The sequence below is a fragment of the Sturnira hondurensis genome, unplaced genomic scaffold, assembly GCF_014824575.4.
Source record: "Sturnira hondurensis isolate 20B ecotype Veracruz unplaced genomic scaffold, ASM1482457v3 Scaffold0000256, whole genome shotgun sequence".
In the NCBI taxonomy this organism is placed as follows: Eukaryota; Metazoa; Chordata; class Mammalia; order Chiroptera; family Phyllostomidae; genus Sturnira; species Sturnira hondurensis.
In genome coordinates this window covers 1,730,961-1,749,350 of record NW_028072887.1, presented here as the reverse complement: position 1 = coordinate 1,749,350, position 18,390 = coordinate 1,730,961, and the positions used below count along the sequence as shown (strand labels likewise).

At 47.1% G+C, this 18,390-nt stretch overlaps 1 protein-coding gene across 1 annotated transcript in view; it reads left to right on the top strand.

Annotated features, from left to right (window-relative positions):
- Positions 1-18,390, top strand: part of TMEM163 (transmembrane protein 163) — a 228,570-nt gene continuing 210,180 nt past the window's right edge. The window contains exons 1-2 of the mRNA XM_037069023.1: positions 1-417; positions 5,903-6,022. Coding sequence (XP_036924918.1) covers positions 222-417; positions 5,903-6,022 — 316 coding nt within the window. The 5' untranslated portion in view covers positions 1-221. The remainder of the gene's footprint in view (positions 418-5,902; positions 6,023-18,390) is intronic.

Below are 18,390 nucleotides of genomic sequence, written 5' to 3'. Positions count from 1 at the left end.
CGACTGCGCGGCCCCCGCCGCCGGCTACGCCGCTCCCCGCGCGCCCGCCGCCCCTGCAGCCGCCGCACCGCCACTCCGCCGAGCGCGCCCTCGCTCCCTCGCGGCGCTGTCTGTCTGACCGTCGGTCCATTCCTCCGCCGGCTCCGAGCCGCGGCGCCTCGCACTTCGGACTCCAGCCCCGCGACTCACGTCGTCGCCGCTGGGATCCCCCGCCCCGCGCCATGGAGACGGCCGCGGGCAAAGAGCGCCGCAGCCCCCCGGGCTCCGCCGTCCCGCCGCCGCCCCGGGGCCACGCGCCGTTGGCCGCTGTCCCGGGCCAGCTGGGATCCCCAGCGCGCGAGCCCCCGCAGCCCGAGGAGGGGCAACAGATGCGGATCAGCCAGAGCGGCCAGTTCAGCGACGGGCTGGAGGATCGAGGTGAGCGCGCGGCGCTGGGGCCGCGTCCCCCGGCTCAGCCCCTTCCCCTGCCCCGGCCGGCGCGGCCAGGGGCCCGCCTCTGCCCTTACCCGGGCAGGGCCGGGCGCGGAGCCGGGACTTCCCAGCGAAGGCGCAGAGAGCGGCAGTCCCACCTCCCGCGGCCGGGGCCGCCTCGCAACCGGAGAACCGGCAGCCTCTGGGGAAGCCCGCAGGGACCCGCGCGGCGCTCTCCGCCAGCCTCTGCCCCTCCGCTGCCCACTGGAAAAAGTTTGCGGGAGGCGGTTTATTTGCTTTCAGAGCCCAGTGCTCCCGGGGGACTGCGGCCCCAGCTCCGCTGGGAGGGACCGGAGCTCCGCGAGCCCTCTTTCCCGAGCCCCTCCGACCTCCACCGGCGTCAGGATAACTTCCCCCTGCGGGTTCAGCCGGAGGAGCCCCTCAGCGGCTGCTGGGCCGCCCGCCCCGGAGAAGGGATGTCAGTCGAGCGGCCCCGACCTTCCTTTACAGGGGATCTAGTTTATTGTAGGGTGTCTTAGCGGGGAGGGCGCAGGGCTGGGGCATCTGGGTTTGGGCCGCCAGCCTCATCTGGGTGAATGCCACCGAAACCTGGTGGTGGCTGGAGCGCACGTTGTCACCCGCTTCAGCATCGCTCTCGGGACTCTGGCCTGGTCCCTGTCCCGGGAGGCCGAACCCTTTCTTCCCACCGACAGCCGCCGCCCCCCTCTGAGTGGCCCGCGTGAGACAGAGAGATTCGCCGTTCATTCCCGTGTCTCCTCCTAATCCCTCTTTCCCTCCCTTCAACGTTTCCTTTCCGCTCGAAGCCCTGATCTTGGCCACGTCTGTATCTTTTCTGCTTCTTGCTGAATCCAAGTCCAAATCGGTCCCCTCAGAAAGACTCAGTGGTTCTGCCAAAACTGGTTAGTGGCCGAAGCGGGATTCTTGTAGCCGGGCCCTTCGGGGGAACCGGCTCCACCGCCACTTCACTCCTTTTTCTTGGACGCCTTATTTTTTGTTGGCTGTGGCGGATTTTTATATGTTAGCCTTAGCAGGTTTCTGTCCTATTCTTAGTATCTCCTGCACATTTTTATTCCGGTTTAGTGTGCAGATGCACGATCTCTTCCCCCTTAGAAAATTTAAGCCGCAAGCCTGTGAAATAGAATGACATGGAAACGGTAGTTTCCAGCGAATCGGCAGGGAGCTCAGCCACAGCTGGAGCCGCTCCAGCTGCAACCGGCGAGTTCGGTACCTGCGTTGCAGGTTCTCCGATTCTCACGTAACTGGCTGTCATTTTAGAGTTGATGATTGGTGACATCACAAGCACCCAACAAGACCTGTCAGTTTTATTTCAGGTGGTGTTAATTACCTTTCCCTCAGCAACTAATACTGTAGCATTTACAAATTTGGTATTGAAGAACTCTGGGCTGAGCTTATTTTTGTAGCATTGCAGGTCATCTGCAAGAGCTGGCCTATTTCTCCCCACCCCCCAAAATACATAGGAGGGGGAAAAAGTGCTAGCGCGAGTTAATATTTAGCATCATTTTGTAGCCCGTGTCCGAGTGTAAAAAGCCTGTCTGAATTCGTTCTTAAGGTTATTTTTCACTGGTCGACCGAATTTCATTTTCCATTATATTATAGCATGAAAGCATTCACTGTTCATAAACTGTTACTTTGTGAAAGCGTTGCACACCACACACAGCCCCTCTGTTAGGACGAACCCTGTCCCCCAAAGAACCCAGCGCTGGGTGGCATTGAAAGCTGAAAGTGTGACATTCTTTTGTTTAGCCTATTCCTGACAGCAAAGAGTTAATGATGAATGAGTCATCTTTATTAAATAAATCAGAAGGTTACCTGGGGAGGTTTATTATAATATTTTGTGTTTGTGTTATTTTTCCTTACAGCCTGCATCTTTCCAATATTGATTTTCATATCCCGTGGGGAATGGTTCGTTTGCCGCTGCCTTCTTCCTGATGGTGAGAGGGTTTCGGGAGAAAGAAGCCTTAGCAGTTGCCTGCTGTGCTTCATCTCTCCATGAAGAAAGCCTACAGCTTTCTTTCTTGTAGGCCTAGATGCTTAGAGGGCCTGTGAGGGTTGGGCACCCTGGCTGTATAACTATGTTTGCCTTTCTCTCCTGTCCTAACTTTCGAGTGTCTGACCCTCAGTGGCCCTCAGGCTGCATTCGGTCCAGGATGGCTATGTATGAAGCCCAACACAAAATCGTAAATTAACTTAAAACCATTTTTTTTGTCCATCAGTTTTCATTAGTGTTTGTGTTCTTAACCTGTGGCCCAAGACAACTCTTCTTCCAGTCTGGCCCAGAGGTGCAAAAATGTTGGACACTCCAGGACCGTGTTGCAGACTTCTTATTCCCATCAAAGGCATGCTTTGTCATTTTAGTGTTTAGAGAATTTGGAGTGGTGTGGGCTGATTCCAGAAACCTACTATCTCATAATGTCAAAACTGCAGCGCCATTTGGCTGAGCTTGTAGTTCAGCGAGAAAGAGCTCTGTGGTCTGAGAGCTTTAGAGACTTAAACACACAAACTAGGCCACACTTGTCTTAGATGTTTTCACTCTCTCCCTTTTAATACCCACTCTTCTCTCCACAAGTTTTTTCCTTCCCATCATTTTGCTCCAAGACTTAGAGCCCAGCCTAGCCTTATATGCTTCATCATTTCCCACTACGTTCTCATCTAATGAATATTTCCCTTCAGAGAAACCAAGCATGACTAACTCCTTAGGAGAAAACAACTGGAACTAATTTATACTAGCATGGAAATGACTGATATCTTCAACCTCTCCACATATATTTGCATCCCTGCCAGAACCCAGTGCTGGTTATACTAGCATGGAAATGACTGATATCTTCAACCTCTCCACATATATTTGCATCCCTGCCCTTAAAAAATAAGGTATCCATCCTTTATTTACAACCCTTATGCTTACTCTTTTCCTGGCCAAAATTACAAATATGTGAAATTTGGGCAAGATTAGAAATTTGGACAGGCCAACTATCTGAGGCCAGCCTGCCTTAGCTTCTCTAGGCTGTGCTGCCTTTCTTCTACCTTGGAAGCACAGCATCCTGAAAACTTAAGAATTTCTCACTGCACCTCTGTGGCTTGCAAGTGTGCATGTAGCTAACACGGGATCAGAGATAGAGGCACCTGTGTGCAGGCCATTTATGAGCTGGGTCTTTGTAGGTAATTCGAGGAGTGGAAAGTTTTCCATTCTTTAAAGAGGCTCTATGTTTAAAGAGGAAAAGTAGTGGGAGATAACAAAGGCTGGAAAGAAATGGGAAAGTTCCTCCTTTCATGGATAGTCTTCCTATTGCATTTACTTCAGTTTTTTAACTTAAAAAAATCTCATTGGGGAGGTATGCATAGGGTCAGATCTGGGGAAGAACCGGCAGTCCTACTGTACAGAAGACCCCAGGGCCTCCCCTTAGCAGGGCAGTTTAGCCTATGAGGGCTGGGGTCCCAAACCCCTTCACGGGGGTACCGACACCCTGAGGGGTGAGGCCTGTAGACTGGCCTGCATGGGCAGTCATATGGGTGGAAACAGCTGACTTTGGAGGAGAAATGCCATGTGGCAGAATAGAAAATGCAGATTACTGCCTTTCTCTTAGAAAATTAAGTCTACTTCTAAGAGGAACCTTGTTTTTACCCCCCAGTAGATAAACCTCTGGAGATTATTGCTGTCAAAATACCCAGCAAATGAACTGCTTATTTGAATCAGCTTCACTTCTGAAAATCAATTTGCCAAGATGAAAGGAAGATTTTTATATCATTTGGGAAAAGGGAAATAAATTATTTGGAGTGTGTGGGACCTCATTCTAGGCTGCAGCTTTAACCGGACACAGGTGATTATAGTTGAACATTAGAATGGGGTGTTTTGGCAGCTAGAGAAGATGTAAACAAAGGGACAGAAAGTAGACAAAGGGATTTTAATTTGAAATCCTTTGATAAGAGGTATTTCTGTTTTCCATCCAAGCTCATTCATTTATTTTGTCAGGTTTGGGGGCATTTTTACGGTGAGGGGATGATGGAAATGGTGTTTAGCATTTCTTTCTTTTCTTTTTTTCTTTTTTCTTTTCTCCTTCCTTTCTTTCCTCCCTCCCTCCCTCCTTCTTTCTTATCTTTTGATCCTAAGGAAGTTACATGTTTCAGTTATTTAAAAACCTCTGTCCAGAAACAGGGCTTACTAAGCAACCTTCTGGATATTTCCCCTTGCTTTGTTCAGAACTTGTTCAGGGTGCTTAAGTCTGGATGGTAAATGGAACTGGGAAGTTGCAACAGGATCCTTGCTGTAATTTTTTATCAGAGCACAGTTTTTGGCAACCAGAGGCTTGGGATGCCCAGTCGGTTTAATAAGATGATGCCTTTTACTTAATGCACAGGTGTGATATGTCACACACTGTGCAATATTTTACAAATGGCGCCAGGGATTTGGCTACACTTTTCTTTGTTTTTCTGGACCTGTTGTGGTGAGGCTACTCCTCTGTAAAAGGTGTATGTATGTTAAGCCATTTAGCCAGAGATAGTGTCATAAGCTCCTTTTATGTAGAATGTTTGAGAATTTTGTGGTTTTTTTGCAACAAAGGGATGCCATATATGATCTGTTTTCAAAGGAGAAGGAAAAATATTGATTGGGATCATACTGAAGATATTTCAGTCATCAACCCAAGGCAATTGAAGCTTGGGCACTGCCTGGGAGTCATGAATTTCTGTTGTTAAGGTCTCTCAATGTTGAAGGTGTAGGCAACAAAAATGAAACCTTTCTTACACATGGCCTGTCTGGAAAGCTACCTCCAGTTTTAGCAGATTTGCCTCACTATAATATTGTAAGAATTTTTCAACATATGCTTGGTACAAAAGGATAGATAGTACCGAGCAGAAAGAGAAGAAAACAGCATATAATTTAGGTCTGGTGGCTCTCAGTGGTGGCAGTTCAAGAGAAAGGTCTTTCTCCTGTTAATTGTCACTGAGGGAGCAATGAGGGCATTTGTATTCCATGACTCATTGCTTTGGGCAAAACCCGGCCCACCAGTGGTACCTTGCAGGTGGATCAATGCAGATCAGTGCCCACAGCTGAGGAGCCTGAATGGCTAACTACATGTGGGCTATTGGTGCTGTTTTCCTACCAGAAGGGTGTTGTTAGAAGGAACAGCACCAGTGTGAGCTGAGCTAGTTAACACAGGGGCTGGGGGATGGCTGGGCTCCTACTGCAGGTTAGGGAGTGGAGGGTCTGCAGGGGCCTTATGAAGAAGACAGCTGTTGTTACCCTGCAGGAACACATGCCTATAGTGCTAGACCCTCACATCTTTTCAAGAGATTCCAGAGAGCCTGATTTGTGTTTGAACTCTCCAAATTGTTAAAACACATCTTGGCCCAAAGGCTGTCAGTCTGCAATCCTTGGATACGAAAGTGTAGCGCTCTGGCTGTGGTTTTCCCAATAAGGAAAAGTCTCACTTCCTTTCCTCCTTGCTTTTGCCAGGCTTACTAGAAAGCAGCACTCGCCTGAAACCTCATGAAGCCCAGAACTACAGGAGGAAGGCACTGTGGGTCTCCTGGTTCTCCATTATCGTGACCCTGGCCCTGGCTGTGGCTGCCTTTAGTGAGTATCCGGAATCTTTCCGATCAATATGTGCTCAGGTTGCCTGTTTTATTCGCTGACTTCGATGGGGTGCACTTTTGCTTTTAGCTGACTGTTATTGATGAGTAAATTTTTTTAGATTGTTGGATAGTCGGGGTACTTATAAAGTAGTAAAATGGCTTCTCTCCTCGGAGGAGGGAAGAAGTGGTAAAGAAGAAACGAAGAGCAGTGCTTGGGAGGCTTGGCTTTCATCAGTAGGTGGGTTTGTGGAAGTCGATTGCAGCTGCATCTGACCAGGAGAATGTTATCCTGGTGATGCCCTCAGCCTGGGATGACATGACAAATATATATCCTGGAGATTCCTGTTTTGAGCCTAATGCGATCCGACGAGTGCAGTATTGCAGCACAGCCTCTGCTTTCCCTCGGTGATATCTGTGTAGGGTTTGGAGTACAATTATGGGTGCATATTTTTATGAAAGAAAAATGAGAGGGTCCTCTTTCAAGTTTTCAGATGAAAAACATTTATTACAATCAAGAAAAACGAAGACAATTGAACACTGTCCGCCTATGGATCATCCGTGTGGTGGGTTCGGAAGCCCTGTGACATGGGTTGTCTCAGCTGACATTTGCAGCCCGTGGAAATGTGCACGTGCTATTAATTATTAATCATGCAGTGATTCACAAGCTTAAACTGTGGCATCCAGCTTCAGCTCACCCTTGGAAGAAACCAATGTTTTTTAATGCTGGGGGAAAAAGAAATGTATTTTGTGATTGGTTTATCACCTTAGTAGAAAGATTCTAAGTGATAAGTATCATACGAGGTGTCTCATGACAACTCTCGGAGTAGGAGAAGAAAGGACTGTGTCCTCTGGAAGATAGGGCTCAGTGTTGTTTAAAATTCTATTCTGCACAATTAGATCTACTGCTGGAAGTTCGTGTTGGCTCCCAAGAGGGCGTATTAAAATTTGACCAAATGCTCCGGGCAAAACTAGGCATACATTACTTGAAGCAATTTAATTGGAAATGTACCACATCTTGGCTCTCAAAAAAAAGGCCAAATATTTAGAAGCAGAGGGTAATGCATTTCAGGGTATAAACATTTAGCAGTGAGCCAGAAATCTAATCAAGAGAAACTTTAATTCCTGAAAACAGCTGCTTCTTCCTCTCGTTTTTCAATGCTGAAACCAGAATAACAAGCCCGATTGGTGTCCCTGGAGGGTAATTCGGTTGTGGTGGCTGTTGGCGGGCTCCGCTGGGACACCGTGATTTACATATGTAAGGAGAGAGTGGAATGAAAGGAGGTGGTTTACAAACTAACAGTCATTCAGCTGTGTCCCTGTGTGCCTGATAGAGCTGTTACCACTTTATCCTGGGGGTGTTGGAATGGGGGCCTGAGTGTGAAGAGATACTAAGTCCTTCCTTTGGGAGGGTAATACTTCATTTGATGTACTTAATTTCACAATAGGAAAAAATCATGAGGAAATTTTGGTTTCACGTGTTATGCGTGATCAGTTGCATTGTCGTGAAAATTGTGTTCCGTTTCTTTTAATAGGAAAAGAATGTTGCACAATACAACATATTAACATGTCGTATAAACATATCGCTTTGTGAAAGGGTTTCCTTTTTCTTTTTAAAACAGTTTACCCCTTTGTTGTAGCAAGTGTTATCAATCAGAGCATTTGGCCCAAGAAAGTCTTATAAGAGTTTATTTGAACCAAACTAATAACGATTGCCAGAAAGTAAAATCTCAATGGACTGAGAAAATGCTTTGGAGAATGGCAGTTTTACAGCTTATTTTATACATGGGAATCCAAGGAGCTGGTGTAAGGGGGTGGTAGATGAAATTCACTGCTGGTCGATCAGGGAGGTGGGAGAAAGCAAAGGAGGAAACCTCTGAGACTGGACACAGAGTGAAATGCAGAGGCACTTGGTCAGTGGGTGCAGGGCCGTTAACATCTTCAGCCCAGGGAGATGGCATGTGGGAGGAAGATAGCCGAGAGGCTTCCGTGTGGTGGGTGCACCCTGGGGATGGGCGTCTGGAAAAGGGGGTTCCTCTGACCTTTCAAACATCTGTTACCTTAGATGCAAGTAAGACAATAAGCTCCCTGAAGGGGAAGACCTGCCGTTGTCAAGGAAGCTTCAGGCTGAGGACATCATTACTGCCACGGCTATCTTTGAGATAGGAATTTTACGTTCAGACCATGCTAGGTGGCTACTTTCTGTCTGGGAGTTTGTAGCACCTGCCATGCAAACCTCCCCTGAGCTTGTCAGGTTTAACATTGTGGCCCCCTTTTTTGTTCATAGTCAAATAGTCTAACTTTTTGCCTATAAAATGTTGGCATTGCCATAGAATATCATGACCTTAGTTTTCTGTAGTGCATGCAATTTGTTCCCAAGTTGCTTTTAACTTGTTTTGGTTTAGTTAAACTGAAAAATGTAGATGAACTGTATCTTTCCTTACTTTAAGTAGATAGAGTTCCTATATTCTGTGTGTGTATGTTTCACATTTTAAATCCTTGGGGTGGTCTCTGGTTGTGTTGTTAGGACTGTTGGTCCTAAATCTACCCTTTAGATTTAGTAACATGAAATATTTAAAATTATTTTTAAAAGTATCGCTGATAGGCTGACACACTTTTGTGCAACCCTTTTCATAAGTTTGAATGGAGAGAAAATCGATCGGGATTAAGCAATGTGAGTTGACTTTTGAAGTTATGTGTAAATTGTAATGTAAAGGAAAATTTTATGTTTCAGGAATAGCAAATGTGCTTTTTAGAAGGTGTCAGAAGCAGCCCCAGTCTTATTCTCTATGGAGGTGGCTGATGGAGAGATGGATGAAGTAGGATAGTCTGTCTTGTTCAATGAAATGGCCAGGTTGACTCAGTTACTGTTTTCAGAGCATTGCTACAGACTTCCAACGTGCCCATGTTTGAGGTGGCAGGGAAGTCTGTGGGGTGTGTGCTTGTGCGCGTGGGGGCCGGCAGGGGTGGCAGGCCCGGTGGGGGGAGGACCGTAGTTGTTGCCATGTCTTCTTGCCACTGCTGGGTGGTTTACCATCTCTTCGGGGCAGGAAGGGCATGCAGGGCTCAAGGTTGTTAAAAGAGTTAACTGACATATATTTTAAAAACTTTCTTAGGTGGAAGGAAAATGATTTCTTGGAAAGCATTTTTTTTAGAAATAAACTCTATCTAAAGTTTTGTTTAGGTACTAAGTCCATCTGATGGTGTGCACTGGCCCAAAGTAGGTGACTGAGCAAGAGTTTACAGCGGGGAAAGGAATTTACTAGGGTTGATGTCCATCCGGAGTTTGGGTGAGTTTTTGCTGGAGAAGGCCTGGCTCCTGGCTGGTAGGTGACTAACAGGTTATGCAGGGCAGAATCTCAAGACACCATGCGTACATTAGGGGTTTGGAGGATATGTTAGGGGCTGATTGATCGAAGGTGGGGTCTGGGTAGTGAATCATTTCCTCAGATCTCGAGGACAGCTCTGGGGTCACTTTCATGTCCCTCTGTGTGGTTTCATGGAGAGGTTGCTGAGGGGGTCCTTCCATATTAGGGTCTGGAGAGCTGCCAGAGGCTCAAACCTTGTAACCATTAGTCAGAACCTGGCTATTGTCTTTTAGTGATTAGTGATTTTCAAGGGGAAAGGCTACGGTCTGTGAAATGTGCAGAGTAGAGAATGCTTTTTGAAACAAAGTTACAAATCAAATTACCATGATAAGGACCTTTGATTTCAATACCTGGGCAAGGTCTCCTTTATTTTAGAAACAATTGACATGTTTCTGAGACCAACTGGTTGGTCTCTCGCTGGTGGTGGTGTTTTGGACCTGTAACTGCAAGGTTGTTAACCTTCGGTATTTAGCTAATGATTTAGAAAAGAAAAGGGGGTAAAGAGAACTAGACACTGAGCTTAGTACACTAGGGAGCGTAAGCCTGTTTGCTTCACCAGGAAGCTACAGCTTTTCACACTCCAGGGGACCACAGCACTGGGCTCCCCAAGGGCATTGCACTCCTCCCTCCTCCCTCCTTTGCCTCTGGTACCAGATTGTTGGGGAGCACAGGGGGAACTGCTTAACCATAGAGGCCCTTCAGTCTGACTAGGGGTGTAAACCTATCCAAAGCCCACAAAAGCTTGAGAAATTGATTGGTCATTTTGAAAAAGCACCTGGTCTCTCCCAAGCCCAAGCTAATACATTCTCAGGGGAACAAAGACGTGTTTTCTCTCTCTCTCTCCCCGCCCCCCCATCTCTCTCTCTGTCTCTCTCTCTCTCTGTCTGTCTGTCTGTCTGTCTCTCTNCAGGGGTGCAAAGACGTGTTTTCTCTCTCTCTCTCCGTCCCCCCCATCTCTCTCTCTCTCTCTCTCTCTCTCTCTTTCTCTGTCTCTCTCTGTCTGTCTGTCTGTCTGTCTCTCTCTCTCTCCCCCCCTGGTGCCCCACACTCTCATGGTGCATGCGCCTGTTCTCTCCGTGGCTGTGTAGCCCTAGCAGCCACATTGGCCCATGGCCAGGCGAACTCTACACACAGGCTCCATGAAGGAGTCGGAATCCCACAGCTCGGCAGTGGACTGCCGCTGGAAACACACTGAGCTAGCTGGGTGCTGGACTGGACTGGACTTTAACATGAGGCAAAAACTCTGGACACTGCCTTTTGTCTTATCCTTGCTGAGGACAGGGTTGGAGTTTTTCTGTGGCAGGACAGAGGGTGATTGGAGACCCAGGGGGCAGCTTCTATTTCCACACAATAAACCATCTTGCCACCTCATAATTTCCTGTGTGTGGGTCCTCAGAATGCTTTCCTTGCGACTCTGTGGAAGAGCCTAATTCCCACCTGCTGAATTCCGGTCAGTCGGAATTCCTGTCTTTATCTTCTCACCTACCATTTTCTCTTTAAGCATAGATGCTGATTTTTAGTTGAACATCTTCTGAAGAAACGCTATTGTTTTTTGTGTGTGTTTGGAAAAGGGGATTAGGGGTATGTTTAAGTTTTGGGATGCCTCAGTTTTTAGTCAGCTAGAAAGAGTTCATGTTTTAATGCAGCATCTGCATTGCAAATAAAGACCATTACCTTCATTTCATATAAGCTGCCAGGTAATCAGGCGTGCTGTGTTCTATCAAATTAGTAAAAACTAGACTTCCAGCCAAGATGGAGGCATAGGTAGGTAGACGTGCTTCGCCTCCTTGCACAAGCATAAGAAGTATCACAACTAACCTCAAAACAAAATGCAACTGCCAGAAACTCACACTGTTTGGAAGTGTGAAAACCAAGGACTTACAGAAGAAATATTCATCCAGGTGGGTGAAGCTATCCAGCAAAGTTACTTAGAATTGAAAGGCAGATACACTGCTTCCAAGACAAGGTAAAGCCAAAGGAGGTCATCATCACCAAGTTTTTATTACATGAACTGTTAAAGGGACTTATGTAAGAAAAAGAGGAAGATCAAAACTGTGAACATTAAAATGACAACACACTCACAACTATCAACAACTGAATCTAAAATAAAAGCAAAAACAAACTAAGCAAACAGAGCAGGAGCAGAATCACAGAAATGGAGATCCCATGGAGGGTTTTCAGTGGGGAGGGTGAAGGGGGAGAGCGGGGGGGAAGGTACAGGGAATAAGAAGCATAAATGGTAGGCACAGAAGAGACAGGAGGAGGTTAAGCACAGTAAGGCAAATGGAGAAGCCAGAGCACTTACACACACGACCCATGGACATGAACTAAGTGCGGGGGCGGGGATTGCTGGAGGGAAGGAGGGGTGGAGGGTGACAAAGGTGAAAAAAATTGGGACAACTGTAATAACATAATAAAATACACTTTAAAAATTAGTAAAAACTAGCTGTGGTCAGTATTACTGAGTTAGTCTGCACTAAATCGGTTATATATGTAACCGGGTGATAATATGCCTGTGTCTGGTGTAGTTTGAAAAATTAGATNCTAAGAAAAAGAGGAAGATCAAAACTGTGAACATTAAAATGACAACACACTCACAACTATCAACAACTGAATCTAAAATAAAAGCAAAAACAAACTAAGCAAACAGAGCAGGAGCAGAATCACAGAAATGGAGATCCCATGGAGGGTTTTCAGTGGGGAGGGTGAAGGGGGAGAGCAGGGGGGGGAAGGTACAGGGAATAAGAAGCATAAATGGTAGGCACAGAAGAGACAGGAGGAGGTTAAGCACAGTAAGGCAAATGGAGAAGCCAGAGCACTTACTCACACGACCCATGGACATGAACTAAGTGTGGGGGCGGGGATTGCTGGAGGGAAGGAGGGGTGGAGGGTGACAAAGGTGAAAAAAATTGGGACAACTGTAATAACATAATAAAATACATTTTAAAAATTAGTAAAAACTAGCTGTGGTCAGTATTCTGAGTTAGTCTGCACTAAATAGGTTATATATGTAACTGGGTGATATGCCTGTGTCTGGTGTAGTTTGAAAAATCAGATGGACTTTCAAAGTTAATGACTGGATACTGTTTTGAAAGGAATATGTTCTTTGAAAGGAATATAAGCTGGTTTTGATATTACTTGGTAACATAGTGATTCTGGACCTATCCAAATGCTGATGTAAAAGCAGAAGGTAGTATATCTTGAATATTTCAGAGCGAGCCCTAGTTTGGTTTTAAAATTGCTTCTGTTTATAATCAGTAGGCAGCATAGAAAATGGCAATGCTGTTATGAACAAGCCTTAAAAATCTGTTTTAATAATGAGGTTAGAAAGAGAAGTTCTGTTTCAAAACTCAGAGTTTTGACATGGTTAACGTCTTTGTTAGAATGATTTAGGAAAATGAATTCCGGTTCATTTTGAGGTTTGAATGAGTGTGTGGAGGAGGAAAAATGTTCCTTTACCTGTCAAGTTTCTTCTGATTGGCTTAATAATCAAATTGACATAAGACAGATTAGCAGGAGAAAAACAAATTAAAACTTAATAACGTGTATCTCCTGTGTATGTGGGGAAGACCCAGGAACACTGATTAACTTAGAATCTATCACTTTAAATACCACCTTCAGCAGAAGACTAAGGATGTTGGGGGTGAGGGAGGAAGGGATGGGAGAACACAGGCGGTGAGACTGTGCTCAGAGTGCGGCCTGGGCCTTCTCCCCCGTGTTGGTTTCTGGACATGCAGATGGCCTCCTCTTCCTGGTACAGCGAGGGCAGCACCTTTACAAGGGGAGATTTCCCTGACACGCGTAAAAGTCCTTTATAAAGGGCTGCTTCTACCTGGTTTTCAGAGCTTCCTGGGTGTGTGGCACAGCGTTAAAGTTAACAAGACTTAAATCATCACTGTCCCAAAGAGACATACCTGGGAGTGGCAAACTCTGCCTCCCTTCAAGTGCAAGGCAATTCTTAGGCACTCAGGGCATGTTCAGTAGGAAATGAAGATGTATTTGGAACATCCTCAGGGGAAAAACCTTTCCCAAGATAATACCGCTTCATTAAAAAATAAAAATAAAAAGCTACTCCAAGGTTTTCTCAGAAAAAGACCAATACAAAATATAGTGAATCAGAGAAGTTTCTGAAAGAAGTGAATCAAAAGTTACTGAAAGGAGTGATTTTATATTTGGAAGTTTTAAAATACTTGATTTTGGTGTAAACTCTTCACCCATAAAAACAGTAGAATGAGTGTGCTTACTCTTTATTTTTAAATTACGAGTCCAAGAGTAGAGAGACAGGTAAAATGAAATTCCGTGACTCCTCTGTAAATGCAGCACAACCTGTGTGGGCGCTTTCTTAGGTGTTCTCTCAGCGGACGCGCTGTGAGATGGAAAAGGTCCCCGGTGCTCCAGTTGCCTCTCGGTGCCCCAAGAGTGACATCTGAGTAGGTGGTGCACTGGCCTAGCAGGTCCGGCCTGATCTGGCCTTGGCCTTTCGTTGTCAGGCGCCCCAGCTTCTCGTTAGGGCTGGCTCGCAGGTTCGCTGGCCAAGCCTGTTTTCTCCTGCATCTCCCCGTGGCCCGACACCCCAAAGCACATTCATCCCCCAGAGCAGTGTTATCAGCGACACTGTGTGTTTTCTTCCTCACAGGTTTCCTCTTCCTGCCCCCACCTCTTCTTTAGGGGAGGTGTGTGTGAGGCCCGTGTCCCTGAGACCCTGCCCTGAAATATCTCTGCGAACCAAAGACTTAAATTTGCAACTTAAATTTCACATGCAGAGTAATCCTTTGTATAGTTCGCTGGTCTCGTATTTATTTTTATTGATAAAAGCAATATACAGGATGGGGCAAAAGTAGGTTTACAGTTGTATGTGAAATAGTTTATTCTTGTGTTATTATTTAGTAGTTATTGTATTATTTTCCTTATGAACAATTGTAAACTGACTTTCACCCCACCCTGTATGGACATTTAAAAAAATTTTGAGACCAAAGGTCCATAAGTGTAGATATCTGTCCCGTCTTAAACTCTTTCCCCCTCCCCGTTCTTTCTCCCCCAGACAAGCTTTGTGGCCAGTGTCCTGTAGCTTCTAGACTTTTCTGTGCAGGCACAAGCCCGGGTGTGGTGCCCGTGTGCACCTGCCAGTTGCCACTTCAGTTAGGTATGAGGTCTTTTCGGGGCTAGTGTTTCAAATAGTCACAAGCTGCTGCTTTCAGGATTTTGTATGAAGCGGATTTTCTGTGGAGAATCTTCAGGAACAATCTCCGAAACCGTGGTCTGCCTGCTGCCGCCGAACCAGGTGACCCGATGGCGGGAGGTGGGCAGGAACGTCTGTGAGCTGTGCCCTGGGTGGTTCGGGGGGTATATCTTGCTCCGTGTCCGTATGCTGGGTGAATGGTATGTGTGTGTGCTGTGGAAACCCGGAGAGAGGAACTGGCTGAAATGTTGTTTGGGAAGCTCATCCTGACAATGCTCCCTGGTCCCGGGTTCGTACTCTTGCGGTCTTGTTGCCGAAGATTCTGTGCCTGCCACCCCTACCTCTGCGCTGCTAGCTTGCTGATGGAACACTGAGCAGTGTTTAATCAGGCCCTTTTGCTTACCACGAGGCCACTCGTGGTCTTGGTCCCTCCTTCTTGGCTGGACTCCTCTCCTCCCATCTCCCAGCTTCCTGCCACTCTAACCTGCAAGTGCCCCTTGTAGTTTGCTGCAAATGGTGCATCCTGCTCTTTGCTACCAGACCCGGGCTCCTGCTCTGCCTTTGGTCTCAGATGCTGCCTGCTCCTAATCCCACCTTTTTTTCTAGCTAAATTTCACTTATCCCTCAAAACTGAGATGAAAGATCTCTTCCAAGCAGCCTTGCTGGCCCTGCAGGCTGATTTAAATGCACCTTTGTTCCTGTGGCCCTCCAGCACATATCAGTCAGAAACTTGACACAAAGTACTTGAATTGTTGCACTGTTGCTCTTTGCACTAATACACACTCCTGGGGGGCAGGGCCTCTGTCTTCCACAGTCTGAATTCTCAGCTTCTAACTCAGCTAGTGGTTGGACTGGAGTCCTATTTGCTGTGCCCCTGCTGGGGCCACAGGACTGCAGCAGGTTGAGCGTGTTTGCAGGTAAAGACCCCAGACAAAGGAATGACAGCTTTTTCAAGTCAGTGGGAACAAGGGGGTGGGCTGCCACGGGGCCATCTTCAACTTTGTAAAAAGCCAGGGTGGGAGAGCCTATACTTCCCCTCCCACTTCCCTCTAATGGGAGGATTGGGGTTCTGCTGCCTGGGACGAGCTGTGGCTCTGGTACCAGGTCACAGCTTCCTGCGTCTCTGCCTCACAATGAGCTGCTGTTTCCAACCAGAGTGGAGGAGGGGTCTCAGCAGCTGCTTTCGTGGTCTGCTGCTCTTTCCCCTGCACTCTGCACAAAGCACTTAACTAAAAGTGAGCCGGGGGTGCGTTAGCACGGGGGTGTCTTGGTCACACGGCTGTAGCAGTGACTCAGGGCAGCTGGGCACGGAGCCCCAGCTGGACTCATCAGGCCTGCGGGGCCTGGTCCCTCCCTGGGTGGGCCCTGTGTCTGCTAGTAAATGGCCGGTGTCATGTGGGAAATTTCTGAGGTCTTTCTGTTTTTCTTTTTCTTTTAAAAAAAATCAGTGTATTGATTTTAGAGAGGGGGGAAGAGAGAGAAAGAGAACACCGATTTGTCATTCCTCATTCATTCATTCATTCATTCATTCATTTATTTTCTTCATGTAGGATATGCTTATTGATTTTAAAGAGAGGGGAAGGGGAGAGAGAGAGGGAGAGGAACATCACTGTGAGAGAGAAACTTCCATCAGCTGCCTCCCTCATGCATCCCGACTGGGGACCAAACCTGCAATCCAGGCATGTGTCTGGACCGGGAATCAAACCCATGGTCTCCGTGTCCACCATTCACAGGAGGACACTCAAGCCAGCTGAGCCACACTGCACTTATTTACCCATTCATTGGTTGATGCTTGTGTGTACCCTGACTGGGGATCAAACCTGCAAACTTTGTGAATCATCAGGAGGATGTTTTAACCAATGGAACTACCTGGCCAGAGCCCCTGAGGCCCTTTTTTTACTTTTCTGTCCCTTACTAGCCAGTGGGATAAGAAGGGGTTTTCTGGACAGCTTGTCTTTCAGGCCTGTAGGGAGTTGGTCCTGTGGGAATAGCCTCTTGGAGGTGAATTTCTGGTATAGCTGCTCTTTGACAGGAGATTCTTTTCTGGGCCACGTCCTGAGGGCTCAAAGGTAGGGGTGTTGAGATTTGAAAGTAACAGGTGAAGCCAGAGGAAGGGAGAGAAGCTCTTCTCCTCTTAAAGGAACCTGCTTCTTACTTTTCATTGTCTTACCTGCCTAAGGGCCAGTCCTTTCTTCTAGCTCATGAATGTGTTCATTCAGCCCCTAGTGAGTGCTGGATGCCACAGAGGGCCTCAGGAAGTGGAGTAGAACCTCTGCCCCCTTGGAGAGCTCATGTCCCTTGGGAAGGTGACCTCTAGAGGCGTCAGGGCAAATGATAGGGCAGTGGGGTAGGTAGAGAACCTGATGGACCTGCCCCGCCCGTTAGACACAGGGGGATGCTTAAGAAAGGACATCATTGAATTGTTAGAGACAGGACAGTCTACAGTCCCCAGGAGCCTCTGTCCCCTCTGCACCCAAAGAAGGAGATGAAAGCCTGAGCTATTAGATCAATACAGAAGCTCCGGCTGCCCTGGGCAGGAGTGCAGGAAGGTGGCTGGTCTCAGAACAAGGAGCCTGGGTTATGAGGTCCACACAGGGATGGGACTTGGTGGCAGAAGCATGCTGTGGTTACCTGTGACAAAGGACCACAAGCTGGTGCTTAAAGAACAGAAGATAATTTTCTCATAGTTCTGGAGGCTGGAGTCCAAGACAAGGTGTTGGCAGGGTTTGCTTCATTCTGAGGCCTCTGTTCTTGGCCTTAGAGGGCTGTCTTCCCCCTGTGTCCTCGCGAGGTCTTCCCTCTGTGTGTCTGTATCCTAATCTCTTCTTCTAAGGACGCTGGTCCTACTGAATTAGGGCCCACCCTTGTGACCTCATTGTAACTTAATTACCTCTTTAATGACTCCATCTCCATGCATAGTCACATTCTCAGGAACAAGGGTCAGATTTTCAACATAAGCATTTTTTTTTTTTGAGGAACACAATTCAGCCTATAATAATAGCCTTGGCCAGTATCAGGCAGGTGGAGGAAACCAAGATCTCAGAATAAAGTAAACTCACTGGAAGACTTTACCTTTAATGAAGGGGTGGAGCAGAATAAACCCACTCACCAGCCCAGGAAGAGAACAAGGAGGCTTGTCTGTGTCAGCCTAGCTGTTATGTGGAATGAGGGTTGGGGAGTCAATTTTCCACTAGAACTGAGAACCATGAGACTGACTTTATACAAACCCGTGTTTGAAAATTTCGTACGTCGATTTTCTTGGAATTAGACTCCGAGGCTCTGAAATTTAGTGAAAGAGAGTTATTGGAGGGCGGCTGGAGGTCCAACTGAAACGGGGGCTGAAGCAGTCATCGGTGTGGGCTGCCCCATGGAGGGCTGTGACCTTGGGAGAGGGAGCTTCCCTTGGGAGAGAGCAGTTCCAGGAGAGGGATGCAGCTGTGGGCCACCAGCCCCCCTCACTCCTGGCCGCTGGGAGAATGAGTGCCTGGGTCCTGAAGGAGGATCTAGGAGACACCAGGGCACCCACTTTAGGAGTTTATACACCCCACTCAGGCTCGGAATCCTCAAGCCGAGATGTTGACATGGATGTGGTTTGAGGTTGGAAACACCCCTGCAACGCCTCAAGTATGGCCCAGCCAGTGTCCCCAAGGCGAAGCTCCCCCAAAGATAGCTCACAGCCCAACATTGGAAAGTTCCTGTGAAAAGGATCTGTAGCAACTGAGTATAATTGAATCAGAACTCAAATTCAGCATAAGAGAATTACTTAATAAAATCTGTCAATAACTATGAGTAGATAATCAGAAAGAAATCAAACACACGAAAGGA